The sequence below is a fragment of the Anolis carolinensis genome, chromosome 4 (assembly GCF_035594765.1).
Source record: "Anolis carolinensis isolate JA03-04 chromosome 4, rAnoCar3.1.pri, whole genome shotgun sequence".
NCBI lineage: Eukaryota > Metazoa > Chordata > Lepidosauria > Squamata > Dactyloidae > Anolis > Anolis carolinensis.
The window spans coordinates 170,415,630-170,434,564 of record NC_085844.1 but is presented as its reverse complement, the minus strand read 5'-3'; the positions used below and the strand labels follow the sequence as shown (position 1 = coordinate 170,434,564).

General features: G+C 42.6%; 1 protein-coding gene across 15 annotated transcripts in view; it reads right to left on the bottom strand.

The window, feature by feature from the left end:
- The window catches only part of dock7 (dedicator of cytokinesis 7), a 144,537-nt gene extending 132,669 nt beyond the window's left edge, over window positions 1–11,868 (bottom strand). For 5 of the 15 annotated variants that reach the window (XM_062978245.1, XM_062978246.1, XM_062978247.1 and 2 more), the window contains exon 1: window positions 11,457–11,827. In XM_062978245.1, coding sequence (XP_062834315.1) covers window positions 11,457–11,494 — 38 coding nt within the window. In that variant the 5' untranslated portion in view covers window positions 11,495–11,827. Of the gene's footprint in view, window positions 1–11,456 lie in introns of all 15 variants that reach the window. The other 10 variants (XR_010005395.1, XR_010005396.1, XM_062978244.1 and 7 more) reach the window with 6 other exon arrangements.
- Between the last annotated feature and the right edge of the window lie 7,067 nt (window positions 11,869–18,935).

The following is an 18,935-nucleotide window of genomic DNA, read 5'->3' as shown; positions in this document are numbered from 1 at the left end:
TTTGGGACTGTTGTGGGATGAACAATCTGCAGGGGTTCTATGGCCCATTCCTGCCCTGAATAGAGCTAGATGAATGGACAACTCAATGGAGGCCAGAGGTCATATTCTCCCTAGACCTCCAGCAAATCAATTTTCTGTTTTGTTCCAAAATATAATTTGTGATTGTCTGACATGCTCCTTTTTACTTTCAGTCTCCCTTCCTTCCTATTTTTTCTCTTTATTTAGTGTTTCTTGTTGGGGTTTCAATTTCATAAGTCTTTTGTTAGCCAGATTAAAAATCTCAAACACAACTAAACTGCTTAGATTTACAATGGCTTTTTCAGAGAGCATTATTCTATGTAGTAGTTACAAATCAACTAGACACTGGAACTTATATTTGTAGAAAGCACTTTTATAGATAACTTTGAAAAAATGAATGTATACAAGTCTCCCATTATTTTATATCTACTGTGAGTTAATCAAGAGCCATGTAAATTTAGAACTCCCTGTATAAACAGATGTAAATCCCATTACTTATAGACAAATATGCACATTTACATGTCTGTGGTCTGGATACATCATATAAATGCTGAGTGCCGCATGCAGAAAAAAATCTGTCATATCATACAGTATTATATCAAAGCAACTAGGAAAATGACATGCATCAAATGCCTGAATATTTAACTTGTTTTCTTCTGAAGTTATATTTCCGTAAACCCTCAGTCGCAGATGTGTTTACAAACTGTGCGCATGGTTTGTTTTTTTAAAATCTAGATGAATGCGTAAAAACATTCTAATTGCTATGAAGGAAAATATCAGCTGACCAGGCTATGAAAAGGAAATGAGAATTCAGGCAATGCAACCAGCAAAGAATAAATAGTGACTTGTAGATCACAGTGCAATACAATCACATGCAGTTTTGACACTTTTAGTGAGAACAAAGAAGGACCAAAGAAATGACCAAAAGAAGTGTATGGGTTGCATTTCTGATGATTTTGCAATCCCATTAGAACTGGATTCCAACAGGAAGCCAATTTTACTACAGGGATTACCAAAAAACATTCCACAAAATAGTTTAGTTATTTGGCAACAGCACATGCTCGCAGTGTGAAGAAAATTCAGTAATATAAAAGGCTAGCTCTGGAGCAAAGGCTGAGATCTAGTAAAGCAAAAAGGTCCAGCCGGTGCACTTATGTATGTTATCAGATTCAGGAATTCCAGCTTGACTTCCATCAGCAGCACACATGCTCTTCACTAACTCACTCGCTCTCTCTCTTCCCCACTTCTGGCCTGATAGTGCAAAAAGATTTTTTGTTCCATGGCAGTCTGTTCTGGTGAACTGGCTGCCTCTGGATAGTGATGATGAAACAGACTGTTCCAGCATCCACCAAATGGGCTGATATTCAGGGCCCTCTTGGCTTATGTAGGGGCAGCCATGCCAAGGCAGCTGAGAGCCAATCCTCTACTCTCCCTCTTGGTAAACAGGACAGAGAAACGCAAACTGGGAGAACTGCCTGCCCAAGGAGGTATCAGATGCGTCATTGTATAAGCTTTGAAAATGTATACCATTTATGCAATTATAAGTTGTGCAAGCATACTGCCACCTTTGGATCCAAACCCAACCCAGCCTTGGCAATCTCAATATTACAGGAACAGGAAAAACATTTCACTTGTCTTCCAAATAAGTGTAATGTTGCAGAGGGGGATGCTTTGACAAACCAACAACATATTAAATGGGGTGTCATATTGAAGGTAAGGATCCCAGAGATGGAGAAACTGTTGTAAAACATTCTGCCTTTTTATGAGCCACCTGGAGAAGAAATTCAGCTGAAACTCTTGACAGAGAAAAGTTTGTAAAATGAGCCACTTTCCCATCTGACCTAGTCAATATTCCCAGGGGAAAATGAATATCTCTGATTTCATCTTTTGAACTGTGAATGATCCCCCTTTTCATTTCAAAACTCAGGCAATTGTGGTTTATTTGAATTTCGATTAGTGAGTGCAAACCATGTTTGTAAAAAGCTATGATTTAAGATCTTGGATTTAACCCAGCAGTAGTCACAGCAGACAGGGGCTGATGGGTTCACTGATGATTTAGTCAGATGATATTGTGGGCTTTCCTGGGATTCATTTTGATGTAGGCCCTGGGATTCATTCTCACGCAGAGCCAGAAAGTGAAACTGCTTTAGACAGAGACAGGCACAGATGGGCCTGAGAATGTAATTACCTCTGAACCTCAAGGTCTTAAAGGCCAGTCAAGGGAGTTGGAATCATCCTCTCCAGATAAGGAGTCTAGGGAAGATGAATTGATGAGAGATTCTCATGGGAACACACCTGATGACAATGACCTAAGCTAGGATGCTCGCCTGCAAATTTGAGTAGATAGCCAGCTTCGTAGATCAATACATCTTCATGGGAAGCAAACGTTCCAGGGCAGACCTAATGATTTCATGTCTGTTTATTAAAACCTAACAGGGACTGTGCTCTTCAGTTCAGGCAATGTGGCTTTCAAGTTGCAGCCAGGCCTGGGTTCTCTAGTTCTTGTCTTGGTTCTGAGATTCAAGTATTCTGGGAGTTTTTCCATGTTCATGTTCTGTATCCTTTTTCAAGTTTTGCTTTCAAATTTAAGATGCTTTGGATTCTGGGACTATTCTTGAATTGCCTTGCTTTTGGATTTACAAGACATTTGGTTGCTGACTTTTTGGATTCTACACCTTCTTACTTTATCCCTGCTTTTTACTATATATCTTTTGTGTGTTTTTACAATAAATTGTTTGCCTTTACTCTGGACTCTTGTGTGATGGTCTGGTCATAGGTGGCTTCAGGTCTGGGGTGCGACATCTCCAAAAACATTCTCAAACAAAATACTGTCCCCTAAAATTCAGGAGAGGAAACCAGACAAAAAGCCTCTGCTCACTCCATCTGTGAACTCTTCCATGATAATGTGGTTGTTTTAGTAATGTTTAAAATGTATATTGAAAGAGTCTTTTAGGATTACCCTATTATAATATAAAATGTAGTTCACTAAAATAAAAGCCTGTGCAGTAATAAATGTGTAGATTTGGAAGCTGCTATTAGATTCTGTTGTCTATATTGAATTGCTACTTCCCAAATGGGGCACATCCAGTGAATGAGCTGTTGACAAAGTAAACAGTTACTTAAATGAAATTGTTTTAACGTGTCTACTTGAGTTGGGACTAGCAGCTGAATTTAAATCTTTGTTTGTGTTTCTGCAGTACACTTGCACAGTTAATCCTTGAAAACTTCAAAGCTATTTTTGAATTTGAATTTCACTTTTAGGCTCCAGGGCTACCCAACACAGTTTGCCATTAAAAAAAATCTATTTTGCAATACAAAAGTGGCTTTTTATCTTCTTCCAAATTTATTTGCAAGCACTTTTGGCAGTCACTGCAGATCTCAGAGTGTCCCAGCATAAAAACGGCTCTCGAGTCAGCAGAACTGCTCACTTCTCAGTTTTGCACTGATTGTATCTTTCCCTGAAGCAACTTTCTTACATTCTTGAACATTTCAAATGCACAAGGCTTACCAAAGAGAATAGTTCTTTGTAGCACAAGAGACTGCTGTGATATAACCCATTTAAGAACCATTACCCAAATGAAGATCTACCAGCCTAGCAGTATATCTGATACAAAAACCTTAAAATATCTATATCCATCTCATTTTGTCTTACTGCAAAACAGTATAAACGTGAGCTAACATGTGGTGATCAGATATGGACTTTCTTCTTCAGTCTTTTCCAGCTCTACTGTGTTTCCCTTTTCTCACAACAAAATCAGTGACCAGAGAGACTAACACTCTTCTTCCTCTCCCCTACTTTTCCTTTGGAGTGGTCTTTTGCCATGAATAGCCTCAGTCACTCCTGCTGCATCTGGCCATTCAGAAGACATGAAAGTACCGTAACATTCTTTTCCTTGTTTCCTTTTGAATAGCGACAACTAAACAGGCCACGGTTGTGTCAATATGATAGAGCCGCTACTTGAAAGAAGCAAGGACATTAGAAACAAACACCTGATCAGTACATTCAATGCTTTCAGAAAAGAAGAGATCCTTTTGAAATTTAAAATTCAGATTAATTGGTAAGTAGAGGAAAAGAACCTGTACAATCTATACCCTAGGGTACCAAAGATCCCCAGGGCCATGCTGGAGACCTCTTGAGTCCCCCAGTAACTCTGCGATGAAAATACATATTTAGGACAAAAACAAAAATGCACCCACAAACTCTTGGGGACATGAGTGCAGATAAGGGAATAAAAAAATCATTTAAAAAAATTAATTAAGACACAGCAGAAGAGCAGTTCTCTGGCCGGTATAAACCCAAACCCACCTCCTAGTGGTGCGGGCTCAATAACCAACCAACAGGGCAACGGTCTGCAGGGATAGGCAGTGCAACGCACCCTCAGGAGACATGCACTATCGACAAGATAGGCTAAAGAAGCTAGTCCCATTACGTTTACATGCGTGCTGCCAATCTGAGACCTGATGATGCACAAAAAAAAGCCCTGTGGAAATGAAAGTCACAATGCTAACCCCTCCATTGGGAAAATAGGTTAGAAAGAAGAAGAGCAGTCTTCTAATCTCCACTAGTAGCCACCCACCTTAAGCATATTATTTTTTACTTGGAAGTAAGTTCCCCATTGGAAAGTCCAGGTGGCGAAGTGCTTTTGAGTGTTAGACACTTTGAATTCATTAAGCTTTTACTCTCAAACCTTATCTAAACTTGGAGTAATAATACTCCAAACTGGACCCGGAAGTGGTTGCACAGTCTGTGCCAATCCTGCAGCAATGATGGGGCCAAATCTACATAGTCCAGAGAGGTTAAAAGTAGTTCAATCTTGCTGGATTGTCACCTGTCCTTTCCTGTTGCCATCACTCCACAGAACGCAAGAAGAGGTCCTGGCCATTGCCTAACATCAGCAAAGGTGCCTAAATGACCAGGGAGAAGCAGAGCCTTGCAACTGTCTGCCACAGTGACAGGGGTGAAACATGCCTGACCCATCTGCTTTTTCCTGTGTTGTTGACCACAAGGAAAAGGGGATGGCAGCCCTGGCCTGTGTAGACAGTGGATGGTTTGCATTGGAGCTGGTCATGCTGTCCAGACTCTGTCCAAATTGCAGGGGACTCTACGACTTTCCTTAACACATAGGTTAAACCCGTTCATCCCATTAAGTATATGAAGCCCCAGGACGACATGTAGTGATTTCTGTTCCACTTCAGGTTTTGGGTTTGTATAGACAAGTCCTGGGAGGCAAGAATTCCCATCTCCACTTTGCATGGAAACCCAATGGGTAATATTGGGAAAGTCACGCACTCTCGGCCTCAGGGGAAGGCAATGACAAACCCTCTGAAAGGAGCCATAAATTACTTGAAGGCAGATAGGGGCAATTCCTACAGATTTTAATGAGCCTTACTTTTCAATATGTATGCTTAGGTTGAAATCTGAGATTCTCAAGATTGTCATCTTAGAGGCCTTTTTTATCACATATTCCTCCCCACCACACACACACACACACACACACACACACAATAAATTGCTTGGAAGTCTAAGTCTGGGTGCCATCAGATGAAAATCCCTTTTGGTTTCAATGGAATTTGTATTGAACAATGGAGGCCTCCTTAATTACACAGATACTCCTATAAGTAGAGTCCACAGTGGAAGGATTACCCTGTGTAGGAAAAATCAACCCAAAATATTCAAAATATCTTCCCAGTGCAAAATGGAACAAACACATTCTTGATATCAGTCTGTCCAACATGTGTTGATATGACTGTAATCAAAATAGAGCTACTTATCAGCATTCTCTGTGGGATCACAAAAATAGTTGAGTGAAGGTAAAAATACACTCACAAATGAAGTGAGCATCCACACTAACTGCAGAATGTTGTGTTAGAATGAAAAACAAATCAGAGCAAATTAAAAAATGGAAAGCATCTGGAGATTAATTCTGGAAATGTAATACTCATGGCTGACTGCTGAATACCAAACATGAACAATCAATGCTGAACATATTTGTTGCAGGTCATCTCATTTCATTCTGTTACTGTCTTATACAAGATGAGAGAGCACTGCACAACACCACAATCCTTTAATTTATTTATTTATTTATTTACAGTATTTATATTCCGCCCTTCTCACCCCGAAGGGGACTCAGGGCGGATCACATTATGTACATACAGGGCAAACATTCAATGCCCATAAACACATCGAACCGAGACAGAGACAACAGACAGACAGACGCAGAGGCAATTTAACCTTCTCCTGAGGGGATGTTCAATTCTGGCCACAGGGGGGAGCAGCTGCTTCATCATCCACTCTGACGGCACTTCCTCATTCCAACGTTGTAAATTAGTTAAACTTGCCTCCCCACTTTTATAAGTGGTACCTTATTTCCTACTTGATAGATGCAACTATCTTTCGGGTTGCCAGGTCAGCAACGAGCAGGGGCTATTTTTTATTTTTAATTGACGGGTGCTCACCCCGCCACAGGCTGGCCTCGAACTCATGACCTCATGGTCAGAGTGATTTATTGCAGCAGCTGTTTACCAGCCTGCGCCACAGCCCGGCCCCCCTGCGCCACAGCCCGGCCCCTATGTCTGGTAATGAACTGGAAAGCAGTACCACAAATAACATCACCCCTACAAAAACACACACAAACTTTATATTAGTTATACTTGTATGCCATCTTCCTCCCAATTAGTTCAAAGTGGCATAGAGAGGAAGATGGCCGTCCTCTACATGTTATTCTCACAACGACCCTCAGAGGTAAGCCATACTGAGGTCAAATGAATGGTCCAAGTCAGTGACTAATCTATGTGTCTCTCAGGTACATAGAGTGTAGAATTAATGCAGATTTATACAACTTTAACTGCTATGGCTCAACACTGAAGAATCATGAAGTTGTACTTTTACAAGATCTTTAGCCTTCTCTGCCAAAAATGCTGCTGCCTCACTAAACTACAACTCCTAGGATTCCCTGTAAATGAGCCATGGCAGCTAAGGTAGCATCAAACTGCATTACCCCAATTCCAAAGCAATAAATGCTTCAAATCGGGTCCATCTTTTTGAAACACCCTATATATCTATGTATTATATAGAATGAGTTTCTGACAGACTAAGCATTACAACCTGAATCTCCCAAGTCACAGGCCATTACTCTAACCATTGTTTAAGGAACTTTATTGCTCTTAATATCCCGCACGTTGATGTTTTTATGGCTGCTATCCTAAAACAAACTTTGCTAGGAAGGGAACATGATAGGATATACTTCTAAGTAAACATGTAAAGGTCTACGTTATAAACGCTTAAATCAAATGCAAGTGCTTCAAGAAATCAAAACTATAACATCTCTAAAGTTTTTGAGGTTCACCTTACACACAGAAGAGCTGAATATCATGACATAAAATATAGCAATGGCTTTTCTGAGATAATTGTTGGGGATAGGACAACAAGAACTAACAATTTGTTGCTGCTGCTGTTGTTGTTGTTGTTGTATGCCTTCAAGCCATTTATGACTTATTTTCTAGGGCTGAGATTGTGTGACTTCTCCAGGACTACCCAGTGGGTTTTCATGTCCAAGTGGGAACTCAGCCTTGGGGCCCTTCCAAACAGCCATATAACCCAGAATATTAAGGCAGAATAACCCACAATATCTGCTTTGAACTGGTATATCTGAGTCCACACTGCCATATATTCCAGTTCAAAGCAGATAATGTGGGATTTTATTCAGCTGTGTGGAAGGGGCCTAGGTCTCCAAAATCGTAGTCCAACGCAAAGACATAAATCAACAGCAAGAAAGCATTTGGGCCTATTGTCTTAGATCCAACTAGAAGAGCCATTGCTTTATTTTACAGAATGACATTCAGGCCTCCTTTTGAGATAAAAGTTAACACAAAAACTTTAAAAGTATTATACCTGTGCTTTCCCAAAGAACTTTGCATTTGGTTAAAGAATCTACAGTGCAGTCCTTTTCATATTTACCCAGAAGTAAGCGCTATCAGAAGGAATATTTTTAATTCGTCAGAATCAAAAGAGCTCAAATCTCAGATTTTTGTTGTTGTTGAAAAGTTATCCCTAAAGAGACAAATAATAGTATAAATCACATAGAAACTAGAACTTATCCTAGTAACCTGTTTTTCCCCTCCACAAGACGTATGCTAAGAAAAGGCATCCCTTCATGTTCCTGTGAAGAAAGAGCTGGAGTGACACCGTAACTAGGGAACAGCATGACAGTTGGGAGAAAATAAGTTTTTTAAAAAATAATAGGGGGATGGCATTGGCTGAATCCTTTTGCTGTCTCTATTCCAGCGCCTGAGAAGGGAGAGACTGAGTTGGAGATAATAGCATTTTCTGCACATAAACAAGAATCCGCCCCCAGATTTTCCTGTGCAGCCAGTCCTTCATTTCCAAGTACAGTGTCAAAAATTCACAGTGGCAGGAGGACAAAGGCAAACAAGAGAACTCACCTCCAGAGAAAGACAGGAACAAAGTGTGCATCTACACTGTCGAATGAATGACACCAATTTAACTGCAATGGCAAAAAGCTTTGGAGTTCTGGGAGTTGGAGTTTTACAAGGCCTGAAGCTTTACACAGAGAGGCCACTGAAATCCACAAGCATGTGGACGATTTCAACGGAAAGGAGGAAACCATGAAAATGAGCACAATCTGGCTACCAGTATTAAAAAACTTTAAACAAAGGATTCCCCCAGGAAGGAATCAGTCAGGCTTTGAAGCTGTAAGGCTTTTCAATACTAATCAAGGTGATCACTGATTAATTGCAACTTTCGCATTGCCTCCCACAGACAAGGGTTCTTTTTCCCAACCTGGACTTTCCACAGATCTCTTGCTTAGTTTTCAATACACCTCACAATCTCTGAGGATGCCTGCCATAGATGTGGGTGAAACGTCAGGAGAGAATGCTTCTGGAACCCAGTGATTCCGGCCATGAAAGCCTTCGATAACATACAGGGTGCATCTACACTGTCAAACAAATGGCACTACTTTAACTGCCATGGCAAAACATTTTTGGAGTCCTGGGAGTTGGAGTTTTACAAGGCCTGAAGCCTTCTCTGCCAAAGAGAAATGCAACTTCTAGGCACCCTCAGCAGGGCAGTTTAAAGTGTTATCAAACTGCATTCTTCCTACAGTGTTGATGTGCTCACAGAATCTCAGTTTATAGTCAGACAAGCATGAAGCTGGTGGGAGGAAAAGTGGGAGGGAAACTCAGCACTGTTCACGCTCTCACCTACAGAGACCAAGAGAACAAAGCAGTGGGAGGTTACAATGAGGCCATACAGAGCCACAAATGAATGTATTTGGAAGACTTATTATGTATTTGGAAGCCAGTCTCCTTGAATCACAGAGATGGAAAACATGGGCCCTCCAGACCAGGAAGGTACACAAACACAGAAACCCCCTTTGACGTGCCAAAGGAGACCAGGCACCAATGCATTATGATGTGGGCAGGCAAGACACCCAACCTCTCTACTGCCAAGTTCAATGCAATAATAGACAGAGTAGGAGCATCCTGCTAACACCTACATTGTATCCAGCAAGGAGGGGGAATTAAAAGACCCACGTCATACGGGAGCAAAAGGGGGCTTGATCCAAACAGGGGAAATGAAAGAAATCCACAAACACAAGAGAATCTGCAAGAGGGGGAAAATGCAGGAAAAGGGGAGGGTGTGCCTGGTGACCAATTAGGATCAGGAGAGCAAAACCAGCACACAAAGATGATGATGATGGTGATGATGATGATGACTGGATTGCTGTGAGCCTTCTCTGCCAAACAGAACTACAACTGGGTTGTTGTGAGTTTTCCAGGCTGTATGGCCATGTTTCTGAAGCATTCTCTCCTGACGTTTCGCCCACATCTATGGCAGGCATCCTCAGAGGTTGTGAGGTCTGTTGGAAACTAAGCAAGGGAGGTTTATAAATCTGTGAAAGGTGGAGGGTGGGAGAAAGAACTCTTGTGTGTTGGAGGTAAGTGTGAATGTTGCAATTGATTGTCTTGGATTAGCACTAAAAGCCTTGCAGCTTCAAGGCCTGGCTGCTTCCTGCCTGGGGGAATCCTTTGTTAGGAGGTGTCAGTTGGCCCTGGTTATTCCATGTCTGGAATTCCCCTGTTTTCAGAGTGTTGTGGTTTATTTACTGTCCTGATTTTAGAGCTTTTTAATACTGGTAGTCAGATGATTGAAAATGGTTGAATTTCTGTTGGAGTGGTCCACATGCTTGTGGATTTCAATGGCCTCTCTGTGGAGTCTGGCTGGTAGTTGTTAGAGTGGTCCAGCATTTCTGTGTTCAAATAATAATAACAACAACTTTATTCTTATATCCTGTTCCATCTCCCCGAAGGGGCTTGGGGCGGCTCACATGGGGACCGAGCCCAACAATGTACAATAAAATACAATCACATAAATACATTTAAAACATATAAACATACAATCATAAAACATATAATACAGTAGAGTCTCACTTATCCAACGTTCTGGATTATCCAACGCTTTTTTGTAGTCAATGTTTTCAATACATCGTGATATTTTGGTGCCAAGTTCGTAAATACAGTAGAGTCTCACATATCCAAGCCTCGCTTATCCAAGCCTCTGGATTATCCAAGCCATTTTTATAGTCAATATTTTCAATATATCGTGATATTTTGGTGCTAAATTCGTAAATACAGTAATTATAACATAACATTACCATGTATTGAACTACTTTTTCTGTCAATTTGTTGTATAACATGATGTTTTGGTGCTTAATTTGTAAAATCATAACCTAATTTGATGTTTAATAGGCTTTTCCTTAATCCCTCCTTATTATCCAAGATATTCACTCATCCAAGCTTCTGCCGGCCCATTTAGCTTGGATAAGTGAGACTCTACTGTACAGTAATTTCTACATAGCATTACTGTGTATTGAACTACTTTTTCTGTTAAATTTGTGGTATAGCATGATGTTTTGGTGCTTAATTTGTAAAAGCATAACCTAATTTGATGTTTAATAGGCTTTTCCTTAATCCCTCCTTATTATCCAACATATTCGCTTATCCAACATTCTGCCGGCCCGTTTATGTTGGATAAGTGAGACTCTACTGTACATTGAAACATACTCAAGCAATAGCTACTAATATATATCTCACAACCACTGAGGATGCCTGCCACAGATGTGGGCGAAACGTCAGGAGAGAATGCTTCTGGAACATGGCCATACGGCCCGGAAAACTCACAGCAAACCAGTGATTCCGGCCATGAAAGCCTTCGACAACACAGTGTGATTATTATTCTTTCCTCCCCCAAAGGAGAGTCCAAGCCCCTCATTCCCACCCCAGTCTCCTTCCTGCAGCTTGGGTAGGCCTCTCGCCCCGATCCCTCCCTCCCTCCCTCCCTCGTGGGAAGCCCACGCACCCCCCACTCTGGCCCTTCCTTCCTTCCTTCCTTCCCTCCCGTATTTTCCTTTCTTTACCTGCTGATCTTCTGGGCGAAGGCGCGGCGCTCGGCCATGGCTCTGCGAAGGCGCTTCTCTCCTCCTCCTCCTCCGCCGGAGAAAGAGAGGGGGGCCCGTAATGCTCAGGAAGGGCACGCAAGGCAAAAAGGCGTCTCCTGCCTGCCCCCACCCCGCACAAAGGGGGAGAGAAGGGCAAGCCAATTGCGCGCCGCTCTTGGCAGATATACGGCCCGGCTAAGGATTGGGGGGTGGGAAGGGTTAAGGGGAAAGTGTGGCCCCGATTCTGCCCCCGAAACCCCTCTAATTTGGGAGGATCGAGGAGAGAGCCTAGTCCCGACTTGGAGAGGCCGCCGTGGGAGTTGGAAAAAAAAAACACGGATAAGAGAAGAAAGACGAAGACAAGACACGCCTCCTGCTTGAAAGCCCGGCTCCATTGAAAGCCAGAGGGAGTGTCCTTGTTTTTATTTTATTTTTTCTTAAAGCTTTGGTTTGCAAAGAGAGGCGGGAATCCACACCAAAAAAGAAAAATAATAATCCCAAAATGCGACTTGAAAAAGATGATTCAACAGGATCTCATTCTATTCTTCCCTCTCTCTTTCCTCCCACCTCTGGTTACAAAACTCTTTAGGAAATTTGACCCAGGCTTACTCATTTCCCTCTCCTTTTTTGAGGCTTGCGGGCTTTTTTCTAGTTTGGTGGTTTGAAGAATCTAAACTTTTAAGTGGGGGAAAGGAGGCCCTGACTGCATCTGGAAGTTTGCCTTTGCAGTGATTTGGGACACTCGCCTCTCTTGCCACAACTGGCCCAAAAGAACAGGCACTTCATTTGGTGTTCTTTACTCCCCACAAAGATTACATTGATGTTCTTCTCAACGACTCTGTTTCCCTGAAAATAAAACAAACCTTGAAAATAAAACCTACCTAGCAGAGGTTTTGCTGAATTGCTAAATATTAGGCCTCCCCTGAAAGTACCCTGTTTTCCCTAAAATAAGACATCCCCAGAAAATAAGACCTAGTAGAAGTTTTGCTGAGTTACTAAATTTAAGGCCTCCCCCGAAAGTAAGACCTAGCAAAGGTTTTGTTTGGAAGCATGCCCACCAAACAGAACACCAGCACATGCAGGATTGATAAATGTACGTACCATAGATTGTTGTGCATGGAAATAGTGGTAGTAACAAGAAATTCTTGATAGGATTCACAGTTTGGATATGCTGGTTTGTGATGACAACTACGGAACAGTATATAATAAATGTTCATTTTTTTGGTTCAACAAAAAATGTGAATTCTTCATGGAAAAATAAGCCATCCCTGAAAGTAAGACATAGCACATCTTTGGGAGCAAAAATTAATATAAGACACTGTCTTATTTTCGGGGAAACACAGTATCAAGATTCCAGCCATATTCGGGGAAATTGTGCTTCTACACCAGTGGTTCACAACCTTCCTAATGCTGTGACCCCTTGATACAGTTCCTCATGTTGTAGTGACCCCCTCCCCATCATAAAATTATTTTTGTTGCTATTTCATCACTGTAACCAGTGGATGTGAGAGCTGGTCCATAAGGAAGGCTGGGCGAAGGAAGACAGACACTTTTGAACTGTGGTGTTGGATGAAAATTCTGAGAGTGCCTTGGACCACAAGAAGATCCAACCAGTCCATACTCCAGGAAATAATGCCCAGCTGCTCACTAGAGGGAAGGATGTTAGAAGCAAAGATGAAGTACTTTGGCCACATTATTTATTTATTTTATTTATCGTGTCTTAAGCAAACCGAGGATATTTGAAAACAAACTTAAACAACAACAACAACAACTTGGCAAGCAAACAAACAAAACAAACAAAGTATGAAAATGCTCAAGTTTTATTTTTTCTTCCTTCATGTCAGGAGCGACTTGAGAAACTACAAGTTGCTTCTGGTGTGAGAATCAGCCATCTGCAAGGACGTTGCCCAGGGGATGCCCAGATGTTTTGATGTTTTGATCATCCTTGTGGGAGGCTTCTCTCATGTCTCCGCATGGAGCTGAAAGGATAGAGGGAGTGCATCAGCTCTCTTCCTGGGCTGGATTCGAGGTCAGCAACCCAACCTTCAAGTCAGCAGTCGTGCTGGCACAAGGGTTTAACTCACTGCACCACCTCAAGTTTGATGAAACCCTTTGATACCAAGGCTCAATGCCATGAAATCTTGAGAATTGTAGTTTGCTGAATCGCTAGAGAAAGCTTTTTGTTGTTGTTGTTTTTTAAGTTGCTTCCGACTCTTTGTGACCTCATAGACCAGCCCACACCAGAGCTCCCTGTCGGCTGTGACCACCTCCAGCTCCTTCAAGGTCAAGCCAGTTACTTCAAGGATAACATCCATCCATCTTGCCCTTGGTCAGCCCCTTGTCTTTTTTCCTTCAGTTTTCCCCAGCATCATTCTCTTCTCCAAGCTTTCCTGACTTCTCATGATGTGGCCAAAGTACTTCATCTTTGCGTTTAATATCCTTCCCTCCAGTGAGCAATTGGGCTTTATTTCCTGGCTTATGGACTGGTTGGATCTTCTTGCAGTCCAAGGCAGTCTCAGAATTTTCCCCCAACACCACAGTTCAAAAGCATCTATCTTCCTTTGCTCACTTTCCTTATGGTCCAGTTCTCGCATCCATAGGTTACTATGGGAAATACCATTGCTTTAACTATGCGGACCTTAGTTGTGTGTGATGTCTCTACTCTTCATTTTATCGAGATTGGTCATTGCTGTCCTCCTAAGGAGTAAACATTTTTGTAAAACTACAACTCCTAGGATCCTGTAGCATTGAGCCATGGCAATTGAAGTGTTGTCAAACTGTATTATTTCTACAGTGGAGATGCACCCAAAGTCAAGTGTGAGCTAAAGACACAGATTTTATTGTTTTATTTTTGTTTGTTTATTGTGTCAAAAGCAAATGGAGAATACAGTTATAATGTATTTTTTAAAAACCCAAAGTTAAAAACTTGGCATTATATTAAATTTCCTTTGAACAGAAGCTGGCCACTTGCTGTGCCTCTGGTGTCGCTGTGAGAAGGTCTTCCTTTGTGTGTGTGGCAGGGCTCAGGCTGCATTATAGTAGGTGGTCTGTGGTTTCCTCTTCTTCACACTCGCATGTTGTGGATTTCACTTTGAAGCCCCATTTTTTAAGATTGGCTCTTTATCTCATGGTGCCAGAGTGCAATCTATTCAGCGCCTTCAAAGTCGCCCAGTCTTCTGTGTGCCCAGGAGGCAGTTTCTCATTCGGTATCAGCCACTCATTGAGATTCTGGGTTTTAGTCTGTCACTTTTGGATTCTTGCTTGCTGAAGTGTTACTGCAAGTATCTTTATAGATCTTAGGACACTGTTTCTTGATTTAAGGATTTGGTTTTCTGGCTGATATCCAAACAGAGGCTGGACTGGAGATGTCAATTCCTTCGTCCTTTCATTTTTGGATACTACTTCCCAAGGGATGTCAGGCAGTGCAATGTCGGCTAAACAGTATAATTTCTCCAGCAGTGTTGAGCATAGACATCCTGTGATAATGCGGCATGTCTCATTAAGGTTCTTGGAGCAGTGAGAGCGACCACCTGCGCTCTAGACCCTTGCCCTTCCTGGCTTATTAAACTCGCCAGTGGGGGGGTTGGCTGATTGGTTTACGGGAATTATAAACACCTCTCTCCAACAGGGGCATATACCATCTTGCCTCAAAAAAGCAATTGTTAGACCCATTCTGAAGAGGGCAACTTTGGATTCAGCACAATTGAACAACTACCGACCAATCTCCAACCTCCCATTTTTGGGCAGGGTTCTGGAGAGGATGGTGGCCTCCCAGCTCCAGAAATTCTTGGATGAGACCTATTATCTGGTTTCAGGCCTGGTCATGGGATGAGACGGCTTTGGTCGCCTTGGTTGATGACCTCCGTAGAGAGCTAGATAGGGGGAGTGTATCCCTACTGGTTCTCTTGGACATCTCAGCAGCTTTCAATACCATCAACCATGGCTTCCTTCTGGGATGGCTCTCGGGAATAGGTCTTGGGGGCATTGCTTTGCAGTGGCTCCTCTCCTTCCTGAGGGATCGCACCCAGATGGTGAAACTGGGGGACACCTGCTTGGACCCCCGCACGTGTCCTGTGGGGTCCCGCAAGGTTCCATTCTATCCCCAATGCTTTTCAATATCTACATGAAACTGCAGGGTGAGGTCATCCAGTGTTTTGGAGTTCGGTGCCATCTCTATGCAGATGACACCCAACTCTACTACTCCAAGGAAGCCGCTCAGACCCTAAACCAGTGCCTGGCAGCTGTGTCGTTGACACAGCTTAATCCAGACAAGACAGAGGTCCTCCTGGTAAGTCACGGGACCAATTGGGGTATTGGGTGGCAACCTGTGCTTGACAGGGTTGCACTCCCCCTGAGGGCGCAGTTTGGGGGTCTTCCTGGACTCAACGCTGACGCTTGAGGCCCAGGTGTTGGCAGTAGCTGGGAGGGCCTTCGCACAATTAAAACTTGAGCGCCAGCTGCAACCATACCTCGAGAAGTCTGACTTGGCCACGGTGGTCCATGCCTTGGTTACATCCAGATTGGACTACTGCAATGCTCTCTACGTGGAGCTGCCCACGAAGATGGTCCGGAAATTCCAGCTGGTTCAAAGGTCGGCAGCCAGGCTTCTGACGGGAGCTGGTTATAGGGAGCACACAACGCCCCTTTTGAAGCATCTCCACTGGCTGCCAATAAACTGCCGGGCCCAATTCAAGGTGCAGGTAATTACCTATAAAGTCCTACATGGCTCGGGCCCTGCCTTCCTCCATGATCGCGTCTCCCCCTATGAACCGGTGCGGGCCTTGAGATCGGCTGGGGAGGCTCTTCCTGTCAACAAAATTATTCCAAGTCTTGTTAAGAGATGAAAGTTTGTGGCACCTCAAAGGCCAACAAATGTGGTTGTATGTCTTTCGGCCTGTGTGGCCATGTTCCAGAAGTATTCTCTCCTGACGTTTCGCCCACATCTATGGCAGGCATCCTCAGAAGTTGTGAGGTATGGATAAACTTGCCTAGTTTATCCATACCTCACAACCTCTGAGGATGCCTGCCATAGATGTGTGCGAAACGTCAGGAAAGAATACTTCTGGAACATGGCCACACAGCCTGAAAGACATACAACAACCCTGTGATCCCGGCCATGAAAGCCTTTGACAACACAGCCAACAAATGTGTTACAGTATAATGTGTTCGTCTTTAAAATGCCATGTGTCTCCTTAGAGTTTTTTAGGGTAGAGAGGAAAAGCCCAGGCCATTTTACACCCAAAGACAAATGGAGCCTCCCTCCTGGAAATTATAGTGTATCATGTCCCAGGCCAGCTAAGGTAACTGTCAATTAAGGTTCATTATGTTTGTTTGTACCTGACTTGTATATATCTTCCTCCCGTCAAGTAATTTTTCACTCTGAATTGTTAGAGTTACCTAATTTGAAATGGGATAGAGGACGTCATAATAAATATGACAAAAATATTGAGTGCAGGCGGAATACACTGTGTGTGTGTGTTTGTGTGTGTGCGTGTGTGTGGGAACAGTACCATAGTGAGGTTGCTATGCTTAGTTTATTAAAACAATATAAACATATGTATGGGCTTAATCCAGAATCAGCATACAGCATCATTTGATAATTTAGGGAAGTAATAAAGGAACAGAAAACTGTATTCCATGTTTATTTTGTTAGCCAGGGTTGAACTTAAGTTCAACAGAACACTTACTTACTTAGGCGATTGCTCGTAGTTTGAGGATGATTGTCTTCCATCTTTGGTGTCTTGGGGTGGGTTCTTAGGTGGCTGGAGAGACCTATTCTTGATCTGCATGTTCTCCCGCAGTGAGGACATTGGTTTCCAGGTGGAAGGCAGTCCCAGTCAGGGTTGGCTTGACAGGTCTTCCTCTTGGCACGTTTCTCCCTTAAGCCCTCCATTCGTGCCTCTTCGAACTCCACAGCACTGCTGGTCACAGCTGACCTCCAATTAGAGCGCTCAAGGGCCAGGGCTTCCCAGTTGTCAGTGTCTACAGAACAACTTGATCAACCACTCCACAAACTCTACAGGCCAGAGAATTATTCCTTTTCTTTCCTTTTTTCTTTCCTTTGTTGCTAGACATAGGAAATAGTGCTAGAGCATAAATATTCTAAAGGCAACAAATCCTGTCAGATCTTAGAAACTAAACGGTTAATACTTGGATAGGAGACCACTAACGAATACCATGTTCTGTGACTATATTTCAGAGGAAGGAACTAAAAAGCCACATCAGAGTAGTCCTTCACTCAGAAAATCCCATGAAATCATGACACTGGCATAACTTGACAAGCAATTGAAGACACACAGGAAATGGTGCTGGAAAGGTGTTAATTAATAAGGAAATGTTAAGAGCTGGTAGATTTGATATTTCAAAGGAGCTCTCCCAGTGTGTGTTGGACATTATCATTTATCTTAGTTTAGTTGGCTACAAATCCTCGTACGGTAAGTTTAAAGGGACTGGACTGGTAGGCTGCAATCCGTCTTCTGATGTCCTCAGAAGCTGAGGTTGACATTTTCATAATTATAAACAACAAATTGCATATGCACATTTGAGCAACATGTTTTACATTAGTACCAGAATTTGTTTCAATCGTCTTTGGAAATTTTGCCAACATCATTCTTCTCCTGCTTTGTCATATCCTGCATAGATGGCCAGGGTTCAGTCCCCTTCTGGTTTGCCCCTATGTTAACAGGACAAATGTGTATAACTCTGTTATAGCATGCATTCATCACTCCAAAATAGAAGTTATACAATATGTTTGGCCCTCCAGATGTTGCTGAATTATAGCTCCCATCATTATGAGAAAACCACAACTCCCATACCCAAAAGCTACATTGTTTATCTATGAGCGAACAATAACCCGTGAACTACGACTCCCATAACTTTTACTTTCTTTCTTTCATAAAGCCCAAAGCAGATATGTCATAGTGATACTTCAGCAGTGACGCAACATGACTGTTACCCTTAGCACTATCGCATGATATCCTTTGCTAAACATTTCTAGGTGTGGCATTGCTAGTCTGCCACAACAACAGTCTGAATGTGATCCTGTATTCCAGCAGTTCTCAAAGTGTGGGCTCTGTAAAGCATACTGAGGAAAGCATGAATATTTATTTTATTTATTGTATCAGAAGAGAACCAAGGGTACAGTTGTAATGTATTTAGAAACACAAAGTTAAAAACTTGGCATTATATTTAATGTCCTTTGACCTGTAGCTGATCATCTGAAGTGCATCTGGTGTTGTTGTAAGAAGGTCCTCCCTTGTGCATGTGGCAGGGCTGCATTGTAATAGGTGGTCTGTGGTTTCCTCTTCTCCACACTCGCATGTTGTCAATTTCACTTTGTAGTCCCATTTCTTAAGGTTGGCTCTGCATCTCGTGGTGCCAGAGCACAGTCTATTCAGTACCTTCCAAGTCACCCAGTTTTCTGTGTGCCCAGGAGGGAAAGCATGAAAAAAGCCTGCA